At 31.8% G+C, this 24,437-nt stretch overlaps 1 protein-coding gene across 8 annotated transcripts in view; it reads right to left on the bottom strand.

Moving 5' to 3' along the window:
- Positions 1-1,773: 1,773 nt before the first annotated feature.
- Positions 1,774-24,437, bottom strand: part of LOC143248491 (large proline-rich protein BAG6) — an 84,928-nt gene continuing 62,264 nt past the window's right edge. For all 8 annotated transcript variants that reach the window (XM_076496903.1, XM_076496908.1, XM_076496901.1 and 5 more), the window contains exons 19-25: positions 24,070-24,293; positions 23,524-23,626; positions 22,268-22,389; positions 14,946-15,233; positions 14,061-14,189; positions 12,345-12,452; positions 1,774-2,403 (exon numbers count right to left, since the gene is read on the bottom strand). In XM_076496903.1, the coding sequence (XP_076353018.1) occupies positions 2,134-2,403; positions 12,345-12,452; positions 14,061-14,189; positions 14,946-15,233; positions 22,268-22,389; positions 23,524-23,626; positions 24,070-24,293 (1,244 nt within the window). In that variant the 3' untranslated portion in view covers positions 1,774-2,133. The remainder of the gene's footprint in view (positions 2,404-12,344; positions 12,453-14,060; positions 14,190-14,945; positions 15,234-22,267; positions 22,390-23,523; positions 23,627-24,069; positions 24,294-24,437) is intronic.

The following is a 24,437-nucleotide window of genomic DNA, read 5'->3' as shown; positions in this document are numbered from 1 at the left end:
ACATTTATCATGAAACATTTCGAAAGCTTAAAACTTCAGTCTAGAAAATTGTGTAAACTATCGATTTATCCAAACACATTCCATCATTGGTTAACAATAATACAATCATGTTGCCACTGTGTCACTCCACGTAATGTAGTGAAAAACACAACCGTCTCCAGTAAAGTGTGCATTACTTGTAACAACGGACTTGACTCTAGTTTAGGTTCGTTCGTATTTTGTATCATCACTGTTAACCATGTATGTGATTTTCTTGATTTGTTCAATCCACTGGTTTTCTGTCTGCTTCTGGTATAGAACCCCGATATTTAGCTGAAAGGTACACACAAAATAAAAGGATACTTCACATACAATATAACTGTACTATTTAATCTGTTTCTACTCTCATTGTTTCTTTAATAAATGCAAACATTACTACAAGTGAACCGATTTTAGGACTTACAAATCATTCTTTAGTATTATAAAAGTTTTAATTTCTTTAAATCTAAAACATTCTCACAAAGCTACACAAATATATCCCTGCACACAGAGACTGTGGTACTACAGAATGGAAGACAAATGGTTTAAAAACATCCACCGCAATCTCTTCCACTATTGTCTTCTCTCACTTGTCACTTTCTATTACAGCTCACTTGTACTCGGTCTTAAAATGTGATAACGGGATTCGAACCACATACTTTTAAATTTATAGAATAAATGATATATTTAATTGGACGTGTTTTGGATATCTGAAAACAAATTACATGTTTCTTTTCTAGTTGATAGTCATTACTTGTAGTACTATACTAAACATGTCCTTAGACATTGAGTCTTACGTGTGCTTTACTGGTATGTTTGTGGCCAAGCAGAGAGACTGTGTATTTTAAGTTCTATCAATGTTTCTGGAGTTAAATCATTTGGCCTTCTGTAATAGAAATAATTTATCTATAAGTGTTGTATATTGGATGTTCCCAGTCGACTGCTTATATGTACCACACGTAATATGATTTGTGTAAACTGTCGTTATTACAATTGCTTTGGGTATTCTCAACAATGTGGCGTTTCCAAATTTCATTATGAAGAGTCCATTTTTTGAAAACGGTTTGAATGATTGAAGAAAGGTTACGTTTCGGTAAGCTTAATGTCCCTTTAAGATGACACAATCTTAACCAAATTTCGACGTAGCAACATTACAATCATCACACATGTATAATTTCCAAACACTTTGTTTGAAAAACCTTACTCAACAAGAAACATTATTTATAAAATGTCACGTTTTTATTTCTGTATCAAACCTACACTACTTTATCTAGCTATCATTATGCGCTTTCAAATTTAAAAAACAAGACCAAGGGGATTTGTGGCGGCATCTATTGCAAATTGTGTAAACTCAAACAAAAACAACAAACGATAGCGCATGAAATTCATTAAAACTTGTGTCACAACAGACGATGACAGGAACGTTACTGTCTAGTTTTCTTGTACAGGTATGTAAATATTTATTAAATGTAATTTGTCAGTGATACAAAACACATTACGATAATTTATTTTCCAAGTATACATCTATGAGTCGCACAACATGACTTCGTGTGTTTAAGATATTTTACTATGGCTGTGAGGATAAATGTTTTCTTAAGTATATAATTTTATACATTTTATTAAAAAGTCAGCTTGGTTGCATTACCTACAAATAAAAGACAAATCCAACTTTCTTTATGGTACGTTAGCTCTTCAGATAAAATAGTAACTACAATACTAGTTGTGTAACGTTAGCAAAAAAGGCTTAGTCGACGCTGAATATTTTAGCTTTTATTGAATACAATATAAACATTTAAAAAACTCAAAAAGTACATTTACTGCAAGTTGGACTAATTCTACATCACTCAAAATAATTCACAAATTACTAACAGAAACATCTGTGTTTTTAAAGTCCTAATTTAACAGGTGTTTTTATTATTCTTACATATTTTCTTACTAAATACACAGAATATTTTTAATTTGCTTATTACCAGAAATGTTAAAAAACATACAAAACAGCCTGCTTATGCGTTTTCCAATTCGGTTACATTTAACTTTTCATCAGAACAGCAACAATCTAAATTAAATGGTTTAAGCTGACAATCGACTAAATAATTTCAACCTTATTTGAATAGACTACTTGTTGCCCTCTTTAAAGTACTTGTTAGCATTAGGAAACCTGCTGGGATTGTAATCTAGATCATTCTCAAGACGTTCCTCAATATCACACTTAAGTTGTTCTCTGTACGCAGCATGCAGTCTCTCGTCTTGTGTAGCATCCTGTGTAATCCGGTCCAAACTGGTTAGTGGACGTACACCTGCTGCACTAATAGCCCGCTGGAGGGCATTAGGCAAGATAGTCTGTACAGGGGTCAGAAGGTTCTGATGACCATTTTTGCCCATCATCTAAAGAAAAAGAAAATGAAAAAATTTATTTCAAAGTAAGTATACGTTAGTATTATTACATATTGTAAAGAAATAATACAACAATTAGACACAGTACAAACATGGAGAGATCTGTTACAACTGATATCTTACACACAGCTAAAACACGGAGAGATCTGTCACTACTGATATCTTACACAGCTAAAATATGGAGAGATCTGTTACAACTGATATCTTACACACAGCTAAAACACGGAGAGATCTGTTACTACTTATATCTTACACACAGCTAAAACACGGAGAGATCTGTTACCACTTATATCTTACACACAGCTAAAACACGGAGAGATCTGTTACTACTTATATCTTACACAGCTAAAACACGGAGAGATCTGTTACTACTTATATCTTACACACAGCTAAAACACGGAGAGATCTGTTACTACTTATATCTTACACACAGCTAAAACACGGAGAGATCTGTTACAACTGATATCTTACGCACAGCTAAAATATAAAGAGATCTGTTACTACTGATATCATACACACAGCTAAAACATAGAGATCTGTTACTACTTATATCTTACACAGCTAAAACACGGAGAGATCTGTTACTACTTATATCTTACACAGCTAAAACACGGAGAGATCTGTTACTACTTATATCTTACACAGCTAAAACACGGAGAGATCTGTTACTACTTATATCTTACACACAGCTAAAACACGGAGAGATCTGTTACTACTTATATCTTACACACAGCTAAAACACGGAGAGATCTGTTACCACTTATATCTTACACACAGCTAAAACACGGAGAGATCTGTTACTACTTATATCTTACACACAGCTAAAACACGGAGAGATCTGTTACTACTTATATCTTACACACAGCTAAAACACGGAGAGATCTGTTACCACTTATATCTTACACACAGCTAAAACACGGAGAGATCTGTTACCACTTATATCTTACACACAGCTAAAACACGGAGAGATCTGTTACCACTTATATCTTACACACAGCTAAAACACGGAGAGATCTGTTACAACTGATATCTTACACACAGCTAAAATACGGAGAGATCTGTTACAACTGATATCTTACGCACAGCTAAAATATGGAGAGATCTGTTACAACTGATATCTTACGCACAGCTAAAATATGGAGAGATCTGTTACAACTGATATCTTACGCACATCTAAGATATGGAGAGATCTGTTACAACTGATATCTTACGCACAGCTAAAATATAAAGAGATCTGTTACTACTGATATCTTACACACAGCTAAAATACGGAGAGATCTGTTACAACTGATATCTTACACAGCTAAAATATGGAGATCTGTGTTACAACTGATATCTTACAGCTAAAATATGGAGAGATGTGTTACAACTGATATCTGACACACAGCTAAAATACGGAGAGATCTGTTACAACTGATATCTTACTCACAGCTAAAATATGGAGAGATCTGTTACTACTGATATCTTACACAGCTAAAATATGGAGAGATGTGTTACAACTGATATCTTACAGCTAAAATATGGAGAGATGTGTTACAACTGATATCTTACACACAGCTAAAATATGGAGAGATCTGTTACAACTGATATCTTACACACAGCTAAAATATGGAGAGATCTGTTACTACTGATATCTTACACAGCTAAAATATGGAGAGATCTGTTACTACTGATATCTTACACAGCTAAAATATGGAGAGATCTGTTACAACTGATATCTTACGCACAGCTAAAATATGGAGAGATCTGTTACTAGTGATATCTTGCACACAGCTAAAATATGGAGAGATCTGTTACTACTGGTATCTTACACACAGCTAAAATATGGAGATCTGTTACTACTGGTATCTTACACACAGCTAAAATATGAAGAGATCTGTTACTACTGTTATTTTACAAATAGCTACTGCAATATTACAGATAGTAAACTAAACAATGTGTTCTTGTAACCACAATTCATGCAACTGTTAACTGTCAGGTACAGAACAGTAAAAGTGTATAGTTTACAGTTACTATTACCAATGCACCACTATCCACAAAAAGTTTATCCAAACAACTTAAGGTTTCTGTTTCTATAAAATCTGAACTACTATCTATGTACCACAGTATTAAACTCTTGACAAAATAAGTTACTCTCATATCCAGCCTTTTTAACTTTATGACTAATTTTTTCCCCCTAAACAGATCAAGTTTCTAAAATTTATTTTTATCTCATCAGATTAAAAACTATAAACACTTAATATATCAGTGTGAAAACAAGGCTGTACAATAACAAAAATTACTAAACCATCTCCATGCCTACAAAAAAAACAGTGTGAAAACAAGGCTGTAACAAAAAAACAATGCCTACAAAAAAGTGTGAAAACAAGGCTGTACAATAACAAAAATTACTAAACCATCTCCATGCCTACAAAAAAAGTGTGAAAACAAGGCTGTACAATAACAAAAATTACTAAACCATCTCCATGCCTACAAAAAAACAGTGTGAAAACAAGGCTGTACAATAACAAAAATTACTAAACCATCTCCATGCCTACAAAAAAAAAGTGTGAAAACAAGGCTGTACAATAACAAAAATTACTAAACCATCTCCATGCCTACAAAAAAACAGTGTGAAAACAAGACTGTACAATAACAAAAATTACTAAACCATCTCCATGTCTACAAAAAATAGTATTAATTTCACTTTACTGTGTTATCATGTGCTTCACAGTAAGCATGTGTTTGTTATACACAATGATGTGAAAACAAATTTTTAATTAGTATTTAACATTTCTTGAAAATGGTCTAACACTTATTTTTTAACAAGGCAGATGGACTACTTTCAGTCAGAAATTAGTTGAAATATTCCTACTTGTATCTATAATTGTACTTGAAATAACTAAAAGACACGGCCTATATATGTCAGCATCATAATTACTTTTACTTAAAACCTTTCCAAACAATGTAGTTAATATTACAGATGGACTACTTTCAGTCAGAAATTAGTTGAAATATTCCTACTTGAGTATCTATAATTGTACTTGAAACAACTAAAAGACATGCCCTATATATGTCAGCATCAAAATTACTTTTATTTAAAACCTTTCCAAACAATGTAGTTAATATTACACTTTCAGTAACAACTGGTGTCTCAATCAAAAATGTCTATATCCACATTTAGACTGGTTGTGTGCAGAAGTTTCAAACCCTCTCTTCTACCTCACAAACACAAGTGATACAGTTACTGGAAGTACAGGTTTTATTAATCATTTACTTTTACAAAATAGTTCTATTAACCGTTCCATTACAGGTCAGATGGAATCCATCCAGCTTGTAACCATGAAGGTATTCATTATACTGTGACAATGCAAGCATATATTTACAAACTTGTTATTAGTAAACACTACAAAAGCATTTGTACACAAAATATCAGGTTTGTAAATTAAACATTAAGTTGTTTTTAATTAAAGATTTTTCTCACATTTTTTCCCTTCGGAGTAGTTTTCATTAAGATTAAAAATAACTTTTATTCACAAGATTATTTTCAAATTTCACATGTAAAAAATCTTTATAACTTTCAGATAATTATCAAGTGTTCTTTAAGAAAAACTAGTTTTATCTGTTATTTTCACTATCAAGTCCAAATATCTGGACATATTTGATAGATTTGACCAATCTCATAATCACTATAACAAATTAGGAAGTAAATATACAAATATAAACATAATTTATAACTCAAAAACAAATTTTTAATCTGAATAGTTAAAATGTCATAACATTATACATCTATACATATTGTATTCACCTTTCAGCCAATGGTGGCTAAGAAAAGTTAAAATGATGTAGCACACATGCATTCACATTATTGTATCCAAGAATATAAAACTGACTGTTAGCCTTTACAAAGTGACTGGTGTTGGCTGTGTTTTAATATTTTGCAAAATACAATCATATTTCAGTTACAATACCTTATATATCTATACACATTATTAGTATTTAGATATACATTCTTAAACTTATTTTATTAAAACACAGAACAATAAATAAATAAGTAAAGCAAACAATTATTTTTTCTTGTTATGGCCTTCTTATTAAATTATTGTTAGTTGTAGGTTGCTAAGCCTTAAGAAATTTTGAACATGGAGGAGTCAAAATTTATTTAGGTTTCTTTCATTCATTCATTCATATATACATACATACGTACATACATACATACATACATACAGACAGACAGACAGACACTTGAATAGCCAAAATATAATAAATTACTGTATCGATACCATAGAAATCCATTATAATTTATCAAGTTTAATAACAGAGCTGCATGTGGGTTGGTTGGTTGGTTGGCATTTTATAGTGCAAAACATTAGGCTATCTGCACCAAACAACAGATAACAAAATTTGAAATAAAGTAAAATTATTAAAATTTGTAAAAAGGAATCACGTTAAAACAAAATATAGTCCAACTTTTGAATTAAAAACTTAAAAAGAATTAAAAAGGTCAACAGCCTTTAAAAAACTACAAACATTTGTAAGATGGACAATGTCATCATCACCAACAATACTGTCCAGCATCAGGGGTAAACCTGTGGACAAAACATGTTTAAAATGGTGCTGTCATTATGACTCTCAATGACTCCACAACAGCAAAACATGGACTATTGTGACCTTAATGTCATACAGACCACACATTGGTGCATCAGTCAAAGATAAAAGAAAATGATGAGTTAAAAAACTGACTGATGCAGCATAGTTCAGTCAGGACAACATCCTCCTTCTAATCCTTGCAGAAACAATAAGGCCAAAGGGTTTTATCTGGAAAAGCTTATCAACATGTTCCTTACTCCAAGTCAACTGCTAACTGACATGGAGCTGAGCCTCAAATACAAGGAACATGCACAGCAGTTATAGCACCAGAGCAGACAAACATAGCTGCAGTGTCAGCAAGCTTGTTCCCACAAATACCAACATGGCTTTGTATCCAGAAAACCTGGATAGAAGTAGATGTTAAAAATAATAGGCTAGTCAGTTTTGAATATTGGCAAGAATAGAGTGAGAACTAATGTGAAGTGATTTCAGGACCAGCAGAGAGCTAAGTGAGTCAGTATACATAGTACAGTTCTGGTACTACTTAGTTTTGTTATGATTCAAGGCAAGAGAAATGGCATACAGTTCAGCAGTAAACACAGAAACTGTAGAGGGGATGCACAACCATTGAACCACAACAAACCATGGCAGAACCCACAGAGTCACCTGGTTCTGAACCATCTGTATAAATGGGAATCTGAAAGGTGGTTCAAAAGATGTTCAGCAAATACAAAACAGTACTTCCAATTGGGAGTATCTGCCTTTCTCAGATGACTCAGAAAGATCACACTTGGGAATGGTAATAAGCCACGGTGAGATGGGTTGACCAGAGGATACAGCAATATTATAAAAGGACACCCAATTCATCCAACCATGCCTGGATACAAAGGCCAAAAGGAACATTGAAAGTTCATCTGTTCTGAAAAAGCATGGCCCACTGAGGAAGGAAAACACAACACCGGGTGGAATTCTGTGGTAAGGATTGAAGTTTATGGCATACAATAAAGACTATTGCAAAAGGCAGAGTGTAGAGGAGGTTCATGAGACTCAGTATATAAACTCTGGACTGGGGAAATGCAAAAAGCCCCCATGCAGAGCCAAAGCCCCATTCATCATCAAAGTTGTGAATGAAGTCCAGCATCTCCAAGACCAAGGTCCTGGCAAAGCCACAGACCAGAGACCCATAGGCCAGTTTCGATCAAATAGGAGCAAAATACATCTTTAACAAGGAACATCGATCTGCTCCCAAAGAGGTAGAAGAGAGGACATAGAGGATATCAGTTCCCTTATACACTTAACTCATGGCTGCTTGATGTTTGGTATAAAGGTCAGCTTATAGTCAAAGATAAGCCCAAAGAACTTTGCCTTAAAAACCACAAAAAGCACAATTTTACTGACAAGGTGTTCAGGATCAGGGTAAATATCCTGTTGACAGCAAAAGTACATGAAAACAGTTTTAGAAAGAGAAAAGTTAAAACCATTTGCTGCAGTCCACTCAGTAAACGACTGAGGAGAGTCTATAGCTGCTGCTCAATAAACTTCATGCTCAACAACTGACATGAGATGTGGAAGTCGTTGACATAAAGACCTTTTGCAACAGTAAGAGGGAGTTGTCCAGTGATAGCATTAATTTTTACACTGAAAAGTGTAACACTCAAGACACAGCTCTCAGTGACTCCAAGTTCCTGTAGGAAAGAATGGGAAAGTGTTGCACCCACATGAACATATAATTGTCTGCCCATTAAAAAAAAATTTAATAAAAATGGGCAAGTGGGAAAAACAGAATGAGCACATGCTGATCAATCAGCAATACCACCTTCATGCACACGTCCATCACACAACCTATCATTTCTGTACAAAGAAAACTTTTGAAAAATTACTGTATTGGCAGGTTTCAAAAATGTTTCCCATAGGGAAAGATGTTTTTGACCACATATTTTTTCACTACTTGAAGGTCTATAGGCCTTCATGGATCTGACCCTAGGTCGATAGGGCAGGTATCAGTCTTTGGAAAAAAATTCCAGTGACTGAAGGCATGAAAGAATGATCATTCTGAATCTTGGGGGCTAGAGAAGATGGATCTGGAGAAATGTCCAAACCAGACCTAAAGGAAATGGATTCAGGGATCTGCTGGAAGGAATATAGAGATGGGTATTGACAATAATTCATCAACTTTCTTAACCATAAAAGGCTAAAGATGTTTCACATGGTTTGTGAAAGATTCTTTTGGAGGCACAGAGAGATCTGTGTACACTCCTACTGTAGCAGTAGAATGCAACAGGAAGCATATGAGATGGAGTGGTGGACAGTAACTTTAAACCCTCAGGGTAAGAAATGTTGTGAACCATTTCAAACACTATACTTTCACCTACATAGGGCATGAACAAAAGTAAGATGGGTGAAATCCACTACAATTAACACAACGAGGGTCTATTTCACACTCACAGGAAATGTGGTCCTTGCCACCACAAAAAGAACATGCCAAGGAACTACAACATGATGTCTTTGAGTGACCAAACCACTGGCATTGGAAACATCTGAGGGGGTTCAGAATATACAGCTGTACCTTGTAATTAAGATAATCTGCCTTCATACGGCAGGTGAACGTGGTGATGTAAATGTAAAAATCAGGACACTGGTTGGCAACATAATTCCATAATTCAAATTGAAAATATACCTCACTGCATGAATACTTGAGTGGAGAAACCAGTGAGGATCTCTTCTTAAAACCCCTTTAAACAATAACTCCTCGTGATGAATTCAAAGTAGCATGGGGAGTAATCTCAATAGGTACATCCCCAATAGCCTTCAAATGCAAGAAGAGTTCACTGTGTCCACCAATATGTCACCTGAATGAAACTTTTTAACTGACTTAGGAGAGCTAGCAAGTCCTCTAGTCCCTTCTAAATAAAAAAGGGAGACATTTGCACTAAAGATTTGTCTGAAAGAGAATGTAGTATCAGAAAATGAGGTACAGATATTAGAGATGTTGAAAAATGCTGTTCAGAATCTTCCAAGACTTGATTGTTTATCTAGAGTATGTTTTTCACCATTTTATTTTGATTTTTATTTGGGGGATCCATATTAAAGAAAGAATATTTCGGTGCCCAATGATTCCCTCCACCATGGAGCCCTACGAAGGGAAGCATTAATGCCAAACAAGGGCATTGCAGCAACACCAGGGTTTCGTGAGCATTATACCCAAACATCAGCATTAGATACAATATCCACAACACCCACTGAGAACATTCAACACTGTTACTTGGTTGAACCTAGCCCATGTGGACCAAATGACTAACCCTAAGGGCACCACCCCAAAGCCACCTATTTACGTGAATTTATGGGTGGATGTTCAGATCCCAGAGGAGGTAAATTGAAAGTACAGAATCTTCTACAGAAGGTCCCCTCATCATGTACAAGAATCCACACCGAGGGGCTGTATGTGGTTAAAAAAAAAAAAATAATAGGCTAAAGATTTAACATACCAGCACAAAATCTTGTCTCAAAAGGTTTGCTTTCAACTATTTACAAAACTACACAAGCACTACCTGCACTAGCCATCTGTAATTTAGCCTCATAAAACTAAAGGGAAAGAAGCTAGTCATCACCACCCACCACATACTTTTGGGCTACTCTTTTACTAACAAACAGTGAGGTTGACTGTACTCTGTTATGTCATCATGGCTGAAAGGGCAAACATGTTTGATGTGATGGGGATTCAAATCTGTGACACTCATACTGCAAGTTGAATGACTTAACCACCTAGCCATACCAAGCCTTTATCTCAAAATAAAGAAACACTTGTATTCGAAAATAACTGAGAAAATCACCTGTAGGATTTTAGGACATTCTAAGCTTTTGATTAGCTATTCAGATTTCTATATATAGAAATAAGAGTATTTAAAGAACTATTTCCAAAAATGGAAAGAGGTAAGCAGGGTCACTGTATTTGATTCACTAAATACAGCAATAGCTAAACAAATAGAAAAATGTTTTAATTTTATATTTTAGCTTGTCAACATCAGTGATTTGATTTAATAATTCATTCAAAACTACAGACTTTGTATTTTGACATCAGAAACATCTAATTTGAACCAGTGCTTCATTCAGCATTCCATGACTCACAAATATCAATGTTTACATATCTGTTTAACACTTGCTTTTAAATTAAGAAATTAAATAACGTATAATATGAAATTTGAATTATAATCTACAGTTTTATACCAAACTTAGTAACATAAATTCATTAAATAGTAGTTCAATAACATTTCGAATGCAAGTCAACAAATGCGATGACATGGTCTTTGACCCATGACCTATAACAATAGTTAACTGAAAAGAGAAAATAGATGTTTGAATACAATTCAAAATTTAAATAGTAAAATATATGTTGTAGGACTTGATGTCAGAATCACTAACTCTGCAAAGTATAAAGTCAAAATAAAAACCCTAGCTATTCCCTGTTAGCACATGTATTACAACTGTACACATAAAATGATAGTGTTTTTCAGAAACTACTAAACAATTTGATAGCTACAACCACAACTTTTTATAGGTTTTATCAGAGTATGTCAGTGATTTTTGTACAACAGGAAAAATGTGCTGTTTGACACACCCACAACGTTATACTTTAACAAAATAAAACTTGGGTGTACAAAATGTAGATTTTATAAATACATTAAAAAAAGGGAAATATCAAATATATTTCTTTGTTAATATAAAACTGTTTCATGAAAAGCACCAAGAAATTCTGATAACAGTAGCTTACAACTACTATTCAGAAAATGTATGTCAAATTTATACCAATTCACCAGTTCAGTAAAATGCTGCCATGTGAGGGATTGAAAGATAGACAAACTGATAGATAACACTTGAGCTAAAACATTCAGTCTGAAGAAAGAGGTAACATTCAGTACAAATACAATACAGTAGTTGTTTACACAGAGGTTACTGATATATGCATTAAGGTAAAATCATCACAGACATACAAATACAATAAAGATATAGTCAAGTGATTCATAAGGTTTTTCTTGATATTTGGTCTAAAACCCATGTGCAATTACTTCTGTTTACATAAACAGCTCTTCTTATGCTTTAAAAAGAATGTTTCATTTAGACAAATGCTTAAAAATCTAACCTAGAAAAAAACCAAAACGTTTTTATAAAGCAATCTCTTTACAATCATTTCTTGATTTCATAATTTTAACTGACTTTTGAGTATTGTCTTTAAATTATTTCAATATATTTATATTTTAATGCCAAATGTATTTATTCAGCCATAAAAATTCTCTTTAGAGTTCTTTTCCTGTCAAACAGGACATTTCTAACAGATGTTAAAATTTCAATTTGTGTGACAAACTTACCTTCCTCCTCTTTGATGGCATGCCACTGAGGTAGGCATCGCTAAACGGAGCACATGGAGCTTGTCGACGCTGCCTCTGAACATCTCGAGTGATTATAGGGACCCACTCCTATGGAAAGTCATTAATAGTTCATTTCATAAAGAATTTATATAAAAAAAAACAACTTAAAACTGTAGGAACAAGGAGACTGTCATAAGATATGACAGAAATGTACATATCTGAGCTTGCAAATTTAGTGACATGGGTTCAACAACTTCAAAAGTGTTAAGTTACAGAACTTATTTTCCCACCACTTTTGTCTACCAAATAAACAAATTAAAATTAACACAAAACAAATCTTACAAACACAGATTGTGTCATTGTTTCCACTAATAATTTCATAGTCCTACTTAAATTACCTAACACTAAAAACCATGAAAATATAATATTCACCTCTTCTCTACCCATAATCTACTAACACAAGTTAACAGAACTCATCTCTTTTCAGTACCATATTATAGTTTTAATAGTAAGCTTGTAAACTGTGTATGTCTCCACTAGAAAAAAAACATTCATTCTTCCTACATGTAAAATAACCTAAAACATTAAAAAAACACAAACTTACAGTATCAGAAACACTAAATTAGTAATAAGAAAGTCTGGAACTATTATTAGTTTAACATAAGAATTAGGCCTTAAACACAACACAACCTAAGAATAAGGTCTAATAAAACAAAACATATGTTAAGGTATTTACTTTTATTAGTTTTTTTGTAATCCTAGGAATATTTAAACTAAAATATTTGTATAATAATCAACAGCATTATAACTCCAATGATTAAGTTGAGAAGCTATAGTGAAATAAATTACATATACTGAGAACATGGAAAAACAAATTATATAATGACATTAATAAATCCACACTTAAAGCTTGTACAACACAGTTACTTATAGTTATTTTCAAATGAATGTAGTATATAGCTTTCTAAATTAATAAAAACTTTATTAGAGGTTTTGTGCCATTAATAATGAATAAGAACACACGTATGTGTATTAAAACCTAGTAGAGCAGTCTGTGTAGTAGCAGATAACAATTATGTGTATTAAAACCTAGTAGAGAAGTCTGTGTAGTAACAGATAACAATTACGTGTATTAAAGTTTATTAGAGCAGTCTGTGTAATAACAGATAAGAACACAGGTATGTGTATTAAAATATAATATAGCAGTCTGTGTAGTAATGGATAAGAACACAGGTATGTGTATTAAAGTCTAGTATAGCAGTCTATGTAGTAATGTATAATAACGTAGCAAAGCAGTCTATGTAGTAATGGATTAAAACACAGGTATGTGTGTATTAATGTCTAGTATAGCAGTCTGTATACATGATACATATCACTAACTAATGTGCAAGAATTGAACCATGTTTTTAAGGGTTACGAGAAGCTCTTCACCTTACCTGTACTGGAAAACACGAATATTTCTTGCATATGTGGCAGTCGTTTAAAACTGATTTTCATAAAGTTATGAAAGTTCATAGAAATGTGTGTTTTCATATTAAGCCCACATATATTATATTAAAATTGATTTTAAATATAACAAGGAATGAACTATGGAACAGAAATGTTTGATATTTCAACTTTTTTAGATATTAGTTTCTACTACTAGCATTATTTATGTACCATTTTTGCAAAAGTGATATTAAGTTTCTTTAGATGCATTAAGCATCCAAAACCTACCGTTGGAACCGCTGCATGCCAACTTTCAGCTCCAATCACCACTTCATCTGTCAAGTCACTAGGTGGGGCCACTGCTCTAGAAGGACTTCCATTTTGAAGATTCATGGGAACACTGAATGTTTCCATATGCTTAAAGATAAAATTAAAAGAAATGTTTAAAACAATTACTTGATAATGACACAGAAAATTATATTATTATTATTAAACACTAAACAAAAATTTGTTATTTTTCAAGAATTAAATTTTACATGTTACACATTTAACCCTCACATCAATCAAAAATCTAAATGTTAAAAAAGCAAAAATACTACAAATACATGTAGCATTTATATCATATAGGACTTGTAACAACTGTAGGACAGCTTCTGATTTTTAGTAAATAAAAATGCTTTACTTTACTTTTACATAATAAACTTAAAAAGTAGCATACTATTTTTACAACATACAACATTTTATTATTTTAATAAATCAAAGCACAAACAAAAAATAAACAATCCGATGTTTAAAAAAAAAGATATTGGTATGTCAATTCCATGCTTGAGTTAACATGTATTTTTTCTTCTTATCCAAAGATACCTTTTAACACACACATTTCTATTATACACATACCAACAAAACAAGTTTGATTTGTTAGATTTCATACAATATTACTTAAATATTTGTTCTGACCATCCATAATTTAAGCAACAGACTAGGAAAAAGTAATTCAGTGAACCCCAATTTGTGTGCTACAGACCACAAACATTACGTGATATACAAAATGTTGCTATCAAAAAACTTGCACAAAAACATGTTAACGCTACTAATAACATGTTATTGCTTTATTGTTGGACAGTTACTTCAATATATATCAAACTGAAAGAAAATGTCTTTATAATAGCCTACTACTGGTGAGTTGGTCTGGCTAGTTGAATCAACATCCATTTCACTGCTAGCATTCTCAGGGGTTCCTTCTACTTCCACTTCAAGATCTGTAAGGATGTCCTGGGCTACAGTGTTGTTTGTGACAAGGGGTTGGCTCTGTATTTCTTGGGGTGGTGCAGAAGCTTGTGTAACAATGTATCTTTGTATGCTTTCTGGGGTAGTGTCTGGAGACATGGCACCAATCTGGGTTGCTGTTACATTTAACATCCACTGTTGTACCTGGGAGTTGGTGTCTCCTGTCATCTCTCGCTATAGAAAAAGAATCAGCACATCATCTTGTTACATCAACATAAAATAGCCACTTTTTTCTCATCATCTCTTATAGTTGCAGAAATGTTATAACATGCAACAAATATCTTGCCAATAAAAGTTTCTTCAAAAACACATGGCTATTTTTTATAAAATAAAAAAGAATATTTCATTTGAATAAATGGCAAACCTTGTCAGATGGTTTTATCTAATAAAAACTGGAGTCATATACCACTTTTACTTTGCAAAAATTTCTTATGCTTTATCTTGCTTATATACTTATTTTAAGCTGAGAAGGTTGTATTAATTTATTTGTAAAGCAAAACGAGTTAAACACCTTGACCATATGACATGTCAAATTAGGTTTATCAACCTCCAGCAATTGTACTTGGTGTAACCAACCAGAGTTCTCTAAACGTTTCACTGTTTTATTTACAACTGTATATGTAGGAATTATTTCAAACACTAAATTAAAATAAAGCAGGGAACAAAGAGTTGAGAGATAAAGGATCTGTACCTTGAAGAACTTGATTATACAGTGTCAAAACAAAAGGACACACTATCCTATAATTTATTTTATGTTCAAGAATACTACTAGGTCAAAACAAGCATCAATTTATCTTGTCATCCTACTAGATCAAAACAAGCATCAATCTATCTTGTCATCCTACTAGATCAAAACAAGCATCAATCTATCTTGTCATCCTACTAAATCAAAACAAGCATCTATCTTGTTATCCAATAATTAGATCAAAACAAGCAATCAATTTATCTTCTCTTCCTACTAAATCAAAACAAGCATCTTTTTATCTTGTCATCCAATAATTAGATCAAAACAAGCATCTTTTTATCTTGTCATCCAATAATTAGATGAAAGCAAGCAAGCAATTTATCTTGTCATCCTACTAGATCAAAACAAGCATCTTTTTATCTTGTCATCCAATAATTAGATGAAAATAAGCAATCAATTTATCTTGTCATCATACTAGATCAAAACAAGCATCTTTTTATCTTGTCATCCAAAAATTAGATGAAAGCAAGCAATCAATTTATCTTGTCATCCTACTAGATCAAAACAAGCATCTTTTTATCTTGTCATCCAATAATTAGATGAAAGCAAGCAAGCAATTTATCTTGTCATCCTACTAGATCAAAACAAGCATCTTTTTATCTTGTGATCCAATAATTAGATCAAAACAAGTAATCAATTTATCTTGTTACCCTACTAAATCAAAACAAGCATTTTATTCTGCCATCCTACTAGATTAAAATAAAAATCACTATTTTGTCATGGTTGTCAGAGTTTGATTTTACCAGTCATTCAAGATGTCTGAAAATATTCTTGAACAGCCAACTTAAACCCATTTCGTTGTTAGAGGAATAGTTCCTTGGAACAGACCCTTACTCAAAACCACAACAGTCTACTGTGCACTAATCCATACCCACTATATACATGTAATGTTAAATATGATCTTTCAGTCCAATATTTGTTTAAAAAAGATTGTACTTTGTACAAGAGAAATGTTGGTTCAGAGGGGGATGAAAATGTTAAGAAAAAGTTTGTGATTGGCTAATAATGCTGTTTTAGGAAAAAGTTTGCTTTTGTGATTGGCTAATAATGCTGTTTTAGTCACTAAACTTTCTGTTATGGACAAGTTGCAATTCTGTGCTGCTTCATATATGTAAATCTGTACGTAGTTCAACTGAGCAAGCACGGCTACGTGTGATACAGTTCATACAGCTCAGTTGGTTACATTACCACACACTGTATTACACAATTTCTGTATGAAAATACACAGGCAGACAGGACTTTGAAATCAAATAAACACCAATAACATGAATATTTACTAATACAAATTTCTAGTATTCATGCTTAGAACAATAAAACTAATATAGACGTCTCAGCTTCTTACTGATAAACCATCAGTAGGAACTAAAACAAACTCAAAATATTTAACATTAATTATCATAGATGAAACAGATCTTTTTCATTATTCATGTTCTCTCATGTTCCAACTAACAGTGCAGGGTGGAAAAATTCAGAATTCAAATTGAATGATTGTACAGTACAGGCCAAAATCAGAATATGAAATTCAATTGTCATTTGTGACAAATAACAGAAAAAGAAACCAAATCCAAATAAGAATTATGCAAGGTGGAAAATTTCTTGAAAATTAATAACAACACACATGTAAAATTATTTGAAACATAAGTGCACAGGCCTAAAGCTGATGTTAGGCAGACCCAACCAGTTCAGTCTAGAAAATATGGAAGGCTTAGGTATAATGAGAATAGTGGAAAAATCCATGAATTAAACAGAACATAATAATTTATTACAATTTACAGCTTTTACAGTAAGAAAAATTAATGTTCAGAAAAGGTACTACATTTCAATTGCTGGCACGATCATTATAAAGTATACAAGTTTTTACAATAAAGAACATTTTGTTATTTAAATTAACATTAAAAATGCAACACTATTAAAGTTCTAGGATTAATTGGAGGTACTTATGTACATATCAATCCACATGAATTTTACAATTTTTATGTATGGGCTAAACAAAGCAATACAGAAATGAATCAAATAAAAAACTATGGAATATTTTATAGAAAATAGTGTGGAGAATTAATGTTCAAAGGTACATAGAGATGTGTCTGGGTACTTGTAATTTGTGGAATTGTTTGATTTTATTAGTAAAGCAATGTTCAAAGGTACATACAGATGTGCCTGGGTACTTGTAACTTGTGGAATTGTTTGATTTTATTAGTAAAGCAATGTTCAGAGGTACATACAGATGTGCCTGGGTACTTGTAACTTGTGGGATTGTTTGATTTTATTAGTGAAGCAATGTTCAAAGGTACATACAGATGTGCCTGTGTGCTTGTAACTTGTGGGATTGTTTGATTTTATTAGTAAAGCAATGTTCAAAGGTACATAGAGATGTGCCTGGGTACTTGTAACTTGTGGGATTATTTGATTTTATAAGTAAAGCTTCTCTTATTTTATTTTATTTTTTCATTAGTGTCAGGCTAATGTTCTACTACTGTGACATTCTGTTCAGAAAAACTGTTTTTACTGCTATTGTCATGGACTTGGTAAGGAAGATTTTGATGTTACTTTAACCTGATCTTCAAGTTATGTTTCACCTATGTAAAAGGCTGGATAGCTGTTACACTATATTTAGTGTTTTGTGGTGAGGTGAATTTGTTATACAATCTTCTTAACATGTGTTTAATTTTTATTTCAAAGGTGAAAATGAATGTAAGTATCAAGATTATATTTACGTGCAAGTCTTTTCTAAATTTCTGATAGAGATGCACTAATATTTTTTATAGACAGGAAGGTACAAGTAATTAGGTAATGTTTTGTAGAGTGTTTGAATGTTAAATGTCTGTTGTCTGTGTTTCTACATTTATCAACAGTTTCTCTAACTAATTTCATAAGGAACTGGTTGAAGTTAATAAAACATTCAGTTAAGGGCATAACTTATTTAACAATGTTTCTGTGGTGCATATAGTGTATGCTAAATTTAGGAAGTTGTTTTAGATTGCCTAGCTTCTGTTGGGTTACATGATTATAAAAACAGTTTATGTAATTTCTGCCATATGTTTGTTTGCTATAGAATTTAGAGCTGAAACCTTGGGGAGGTTCATTTGATGTTAAAGTTTTAAAAAATCTGTCACATAGTTTTCATTTTCAACTGTGAGATGTTTGTCTTTACATAGACATTTTGTGTGTTAGAGAAACATTGTTCATCTTGACAAGCTACAAAAAACGTCACATACAAATCTATGCAAAATTCAGATTTATACTTGGAAGTGACTAAGTCATGCTGTTGTATTTGGTGCAAGAAAAGAAAGGTCAAACTACCTGATAATGGATCTTCAATGGCAAGTCTGCATAACCAAAGGAAGTAAAAATCTTTGTATTGAAAGCAAATAAATGTGGCTAGCTGTAACAGTTCAATTAAGTGTTCATGTTTCATGTCAATTCTCTTTTCAGGATCTTGTGAAATAATTTCTTCAACAAGATGTATTGCCTCATGACAAGTGTTTCAGAAATATGTTTATGACAAAGCTAGGCATTTTAATTGGGTGCACAGTATGGAAACATAAGGTTCTACAATCCAGTTAAAGTATTTAGCAATGTTGTAGTTTAGAGAAGTTATATAAGGTTCTATAAATCCAGTTAAAGTATTTAGCAATGTTGTAGTTTAGAGAAGTTATATAAAAAGACATAAGCAGGACTTAAAGTTTGTTGCTTTTTTGTGGACCTTTAGAAAATTGTAGATATTTCAGTGTTCGAAGGTAGTTTGTATGTAAACAATTAAAAAGTATAAATGTAATAGTTTATTTTAATACTGTTTTGAGTAGTTTTCTCAATTTTTGTTGTATGTTGGGTTTAAAGTCAGTATTTGACTGATTGAACTTAGATGTATTTTCACATCAGACTCAGTATAATACACATCACATCATATACATATCTGCACATTAAGTATTTATACTATACCTTTTGATGTAGTATGTTGGTCTTCACAAACTTTCACAGATAGTAAAGACTGAAAATTTTGTGTGCACAAAAAATTTTTTTTTAATGAAATTTATTTACTGATAATTTAACTTGTGAAAATGGAGTCTGTTTCATTACTATTAGTCCAACAGTGATTCTCATTTTATGATAAAAACTATTCTTCCCAAAATAATCTCAAATATTATTTAATCTCTAAAATTTCTTAAATATATTTTAAATGTTTGTTTTTGGTAAGACTATATTTTGTCTGCTTTTTCTCTATCCTAACTAAGTGGAGTCTTTCAATTTGACTGACCTTGTAACCACCATAAATATTATAAATATAAATTAGGCTTTTTTCATTGTAGAAAGACTAGAGATTTTAACATGAAAATAAAAATGTTTAAACTAAATAGTTTAAGTCTCATAAAGTTATATATATATTTATTATATTAACCATCCTGGCTAACACTACAGAACTTGCACTGATGCAGCACATGTGCACTTACGTTACCTTATTCAATGGCACAGACTTGACTTTTAGAGTCTTCCCTCTCTTGGCTGTGTTTTAGTAGACTAATATTTTGTACCATACAGTCACATTTCAATTATAATACATTATGTGTATATAGATTATTACTATTTAAAAAAGGTTTTAAACTTGTTTTCCTAAAACACAGAACAGTAAACAAAGTAAAGCAAACAATTATCTTCCAGCTACAACCTTTGTACTTGGTTGCTATTTTAACATAGATTGCTAAGCCCTTTGAAATTCTGCATGTGGAGGATATGAAACATAGTACTTTTGTTACGTTATATATACTGTTGAATAACCAAAACATTATAAATTACTATATCAATACCACACAATTCCACTATAATTCATCAAGCTGTAGTGAGGTCTAAAGAACACATGAAATTTTGAGCAGACTAACAAAACAACCTTCAAATCTTGATTTGAAAGAAACAAATAGCTTCTAACCAATTACAATGACTGAGTAAATAAGTAGGAGAGACATTCTAGGCTGTCAGTTGGTTATTCACATCATATATTGAGGTACGTGTATATTAGGAACCATTTCCAGAAATGGAGAAATCAAGACAGCTATTTTGTTTCATTCAGTACATAAGCTATATCTCCGCAAAATTAAAAGATATGAGGTTCTTATTTTATATTCTGGCCTGTCAACACTAGTATTCGAGTCCCTAATTCACACAAACTAGACTTAGTATTTTCACATCACAAATATCTATTCTGAAACAAGCTCTGCATTCAACATACTATATAACTCACTAAAATATTTAGGTGTGTTCTTTTAATATTTACTTTACAAAAACAAATTATCTAATTTATAATACTAAAATCTGAATTATAATCTACATTTTAATACCAACCTCATTAACGCAAGTTCATAAAATAGCATTTTAGTCAACAAACAACGTGACACAGCCTTCAATCCATGACCCATTGCAAGAGGGTTAAGGAATCATGCTGTTTGAATGTTAAAATAATGATCGAGTTTACTTCATCAGCTCTTAACTTAGCATACAACGTTAAGTCTAACTTAAACATCCTAAGCTTGCCAAATCTTGACTTATTATAGGGATTTGTGTGCTATAATGCACAAAGCTATACAATGGGCTACAAGCCCTCAGAGAATACCACTTAGCCATCAAGGGTGATTTCATAAGGATAAAAAGTACCATTAACAGCAAGGATATGAAACACATGAATCAAGGGATTCTAATCATTACAAGGAATACATGTGTTAAACTACTTGTATTCTTCACTGGATTCATTTTTAGTTCTGATGTGAACATGTTTGGTTTCTTCAAAATTAATTACTTTATATCTGTGGAACTGTTAAATTATTCATACACCCCACCCAAACTAAAATACATAGCACAATTATTTGTCAAAGTTAGATAAGCACAGTGCTGTATTCAGTTGACTCTTCAACAACAACAGCAATAATGTTTTTCATTATTCCTATGGTAGAGATTTTAATAATTGTGAATTTATAATACTTAGAAGAGAGTGGTACATCACTGTTAAAAGAGGGTAAACCATATACTGGAAAAGAAAAATCTATTATTAAAAATATTTAGATTAATGTCATTATTGGTTATTTTAATATGACAGAAGTAACTGATAAGAACTCTTCTGTTATAAACATAACTTCACAATTATTCATATTTTGTTGAAAAAAAAAAATTAATAAATTACAATATTTTATTAACGTTGAAACACTGATGCAACACTTAATGGACTTAATAAGGAAACTAAATAAACTTGTTAAAATATTCTGTGATAAATATACGAATGTGTTAAATAAAAATTAAGGACATTTTACTGAAAGTTTCTGTGAAGTATTTTTAGTTATTAATTAGATCATTTAAACAACTTGGCACTACTTCATGTAAATGAACATCTTACCACATATAAGGTTTGTTTAGAGACTGAAAACTGGTTGTTACAGTAGACTTAATGCATAAAAATATCTTGCAAGTTACAAAAACTTACAATTCTTGCTTGAACTATTCGCTCCAAGGAAGTAAGTCCATCCGTACAACATTCCCTTGTCAGGACAACAAATTCAGAGAGAGCAGTGCGACAGAATAAATACAGAGCTGATCCAAAGGTTTCTGTGATAATGTCAAAAGAACTCATAAAGAATACTTTAAATCATATTCTGACAGAAACTATGACAGATAACTTTGTTATATTTATTTATATTTATTTTGTACATAAAAATTAGAACTATAGCATATAATTCAAGAAATGTTACTTTAACCCATAATCATCACTAAATATAAGTGGAATTTTAAAGAGCACAAAAAAGCATTAGCATATTTGAATTAAAATCTAATTTGCTGTATCAAAACATTAGGATTAACATCTGATTATATGTTTAAAATTTCTAAAAACACATTTTTTTTAATTAAGAAAAATAAGCTCTCTTCAGCAAATCATAAAAATGTTCATAAATCAAAACACCAACAAAAAGAAAATTCAATGTGTCAAACTTGGTTAATTTTGATTATGATTTCACAATCAGTTTATTACAAAAATCACAGTAACAGTACTGTGTATTTTCTAGAAATGCATATAGCAACTAATTTATTTTATGCCCTACCACATATAAGTAATGATTTGGATGTCCATTTTTCATGCCATTTTATTCAGGTATTAGTCCAGAATTATTAGTTACATAAAGAACTACTTGTTATCAACAGAAATTTGAAAGAACACTATTTAAATGCTGAGAAGTTTGTTTTACTTAATCTATTCAAAATGTAACTCAATAACAGAATCATGAAGGTGCAAGAGTTCATACTTTTAAAGACTGACATTTGCTGATGTTCTATCAAAACCTTAAATATGTAACCTTATGCAAAATATTTATAATTTTGGAAGGACAAATTACCAGACTACAAATTTATTATATATTTTATGATCTCCAAAATTAAATTTAATTAATCTCTAAAATATATTAGATCAAATATCATCACAAATGTTGATATGTATATTATTGTGTTGAATTCATAACATTTAAATATAACTCTACAAATACTTACAACTTTAAAATAATGTAATACATACATTAAATGATAAAACAGTTTATAAATCAGCACAAATTTGATCCATTTATTCTTAGCTTCTCAGGAAAGAAATTGCACTATTCGTTTTATCATGAATCTTGAAACATATATAACCCTAACTGGATAAGATGACATACTGTTGTTTTTCTATCAATCCATCAGCAGTAATTTTCTTACCTGGAGGGTTTATAATAAGAGATATAGCATTCCTCAAGTGCTGACGAGCAAAGATGTTAACTGTTGCAACAAAGTCTATTCCAGGGCGGACGCTAGCTTCATTCTAAATTAAGAAAATAACAATAAAATCAGGTTTATTACATTTTATTTTATATGAAACACTGAAGTTCTGCATTAATTTTAAAATATAAAATTTGTTTCAGAATATTCAAGCAGAGTTGTGTAAGGGATGTCTAGTCATGCTAATTACGAAATTACAGACTAAAAGCAGCTAATTAACACACACCACCAACTCTTGGGCAACTCTAATCAAATAGGAGGATTTGACAATAACTCTTATAATGCACCCAAGTAATCACTGATCAGATTTTAGTACATTGTGTGACTCATTATTATTGTATTGAAACTTCAACACAACCATCATAACCTATGTGAGCAGAAAACATCTAATTATCCTTCTTGCTATTTGTTCATATCCTATAACAAAACTCAGACTGCTTTTTAATTTGATTTTTCTATTTAATGAACATCAAATGAAGAACTCACAACAGAAGTCTGCAGAATATCTTGAAACTGATTTATCAAGCGTGTTACTGCTGTTTCTATATTTTCTTCTGTAGGATCTTGGTCTTGTAGTATTTGATGTTGGACAAACTCTCTTAGAACAGTTTGACAACGATTGAGAGATTCTGATTGTCCAAGGAGAATAAGTGTAAGATCTTGGAAGGTCAGAACTCTGGCAACACACATAAATAGGTCACTCAGGAGATCTGTTCAAATAAAAAAAATATTTCTCAGTATTACTACTACTCTGAAGTAAGCCTACTTCTGAAATAAGAAAACTTTTATTCTGATTTACACCTCGTATCCTAAAAATTCCTTTCATTTCTTCACTCAACAGTGACCTATAATAT

This window comes from Tachypleus tridentatus, chromosome 4 (assembly GCF_004210375.1).
Source record: "Tachypleus tridentatus isolate NWPU-2018 chromosome 4, ASM421037v1, whole genome shotgun sequence".
Lineage (NCBI taxonomy): Eukaryota > Metazoa > Arthropoda > Merostomata > Xiphosura > Limulidae > Tachypleus > Tachypleus tridentatus.
This window is presented reverse-complemented; position numbering and strand designations above follow the sequence as displayed.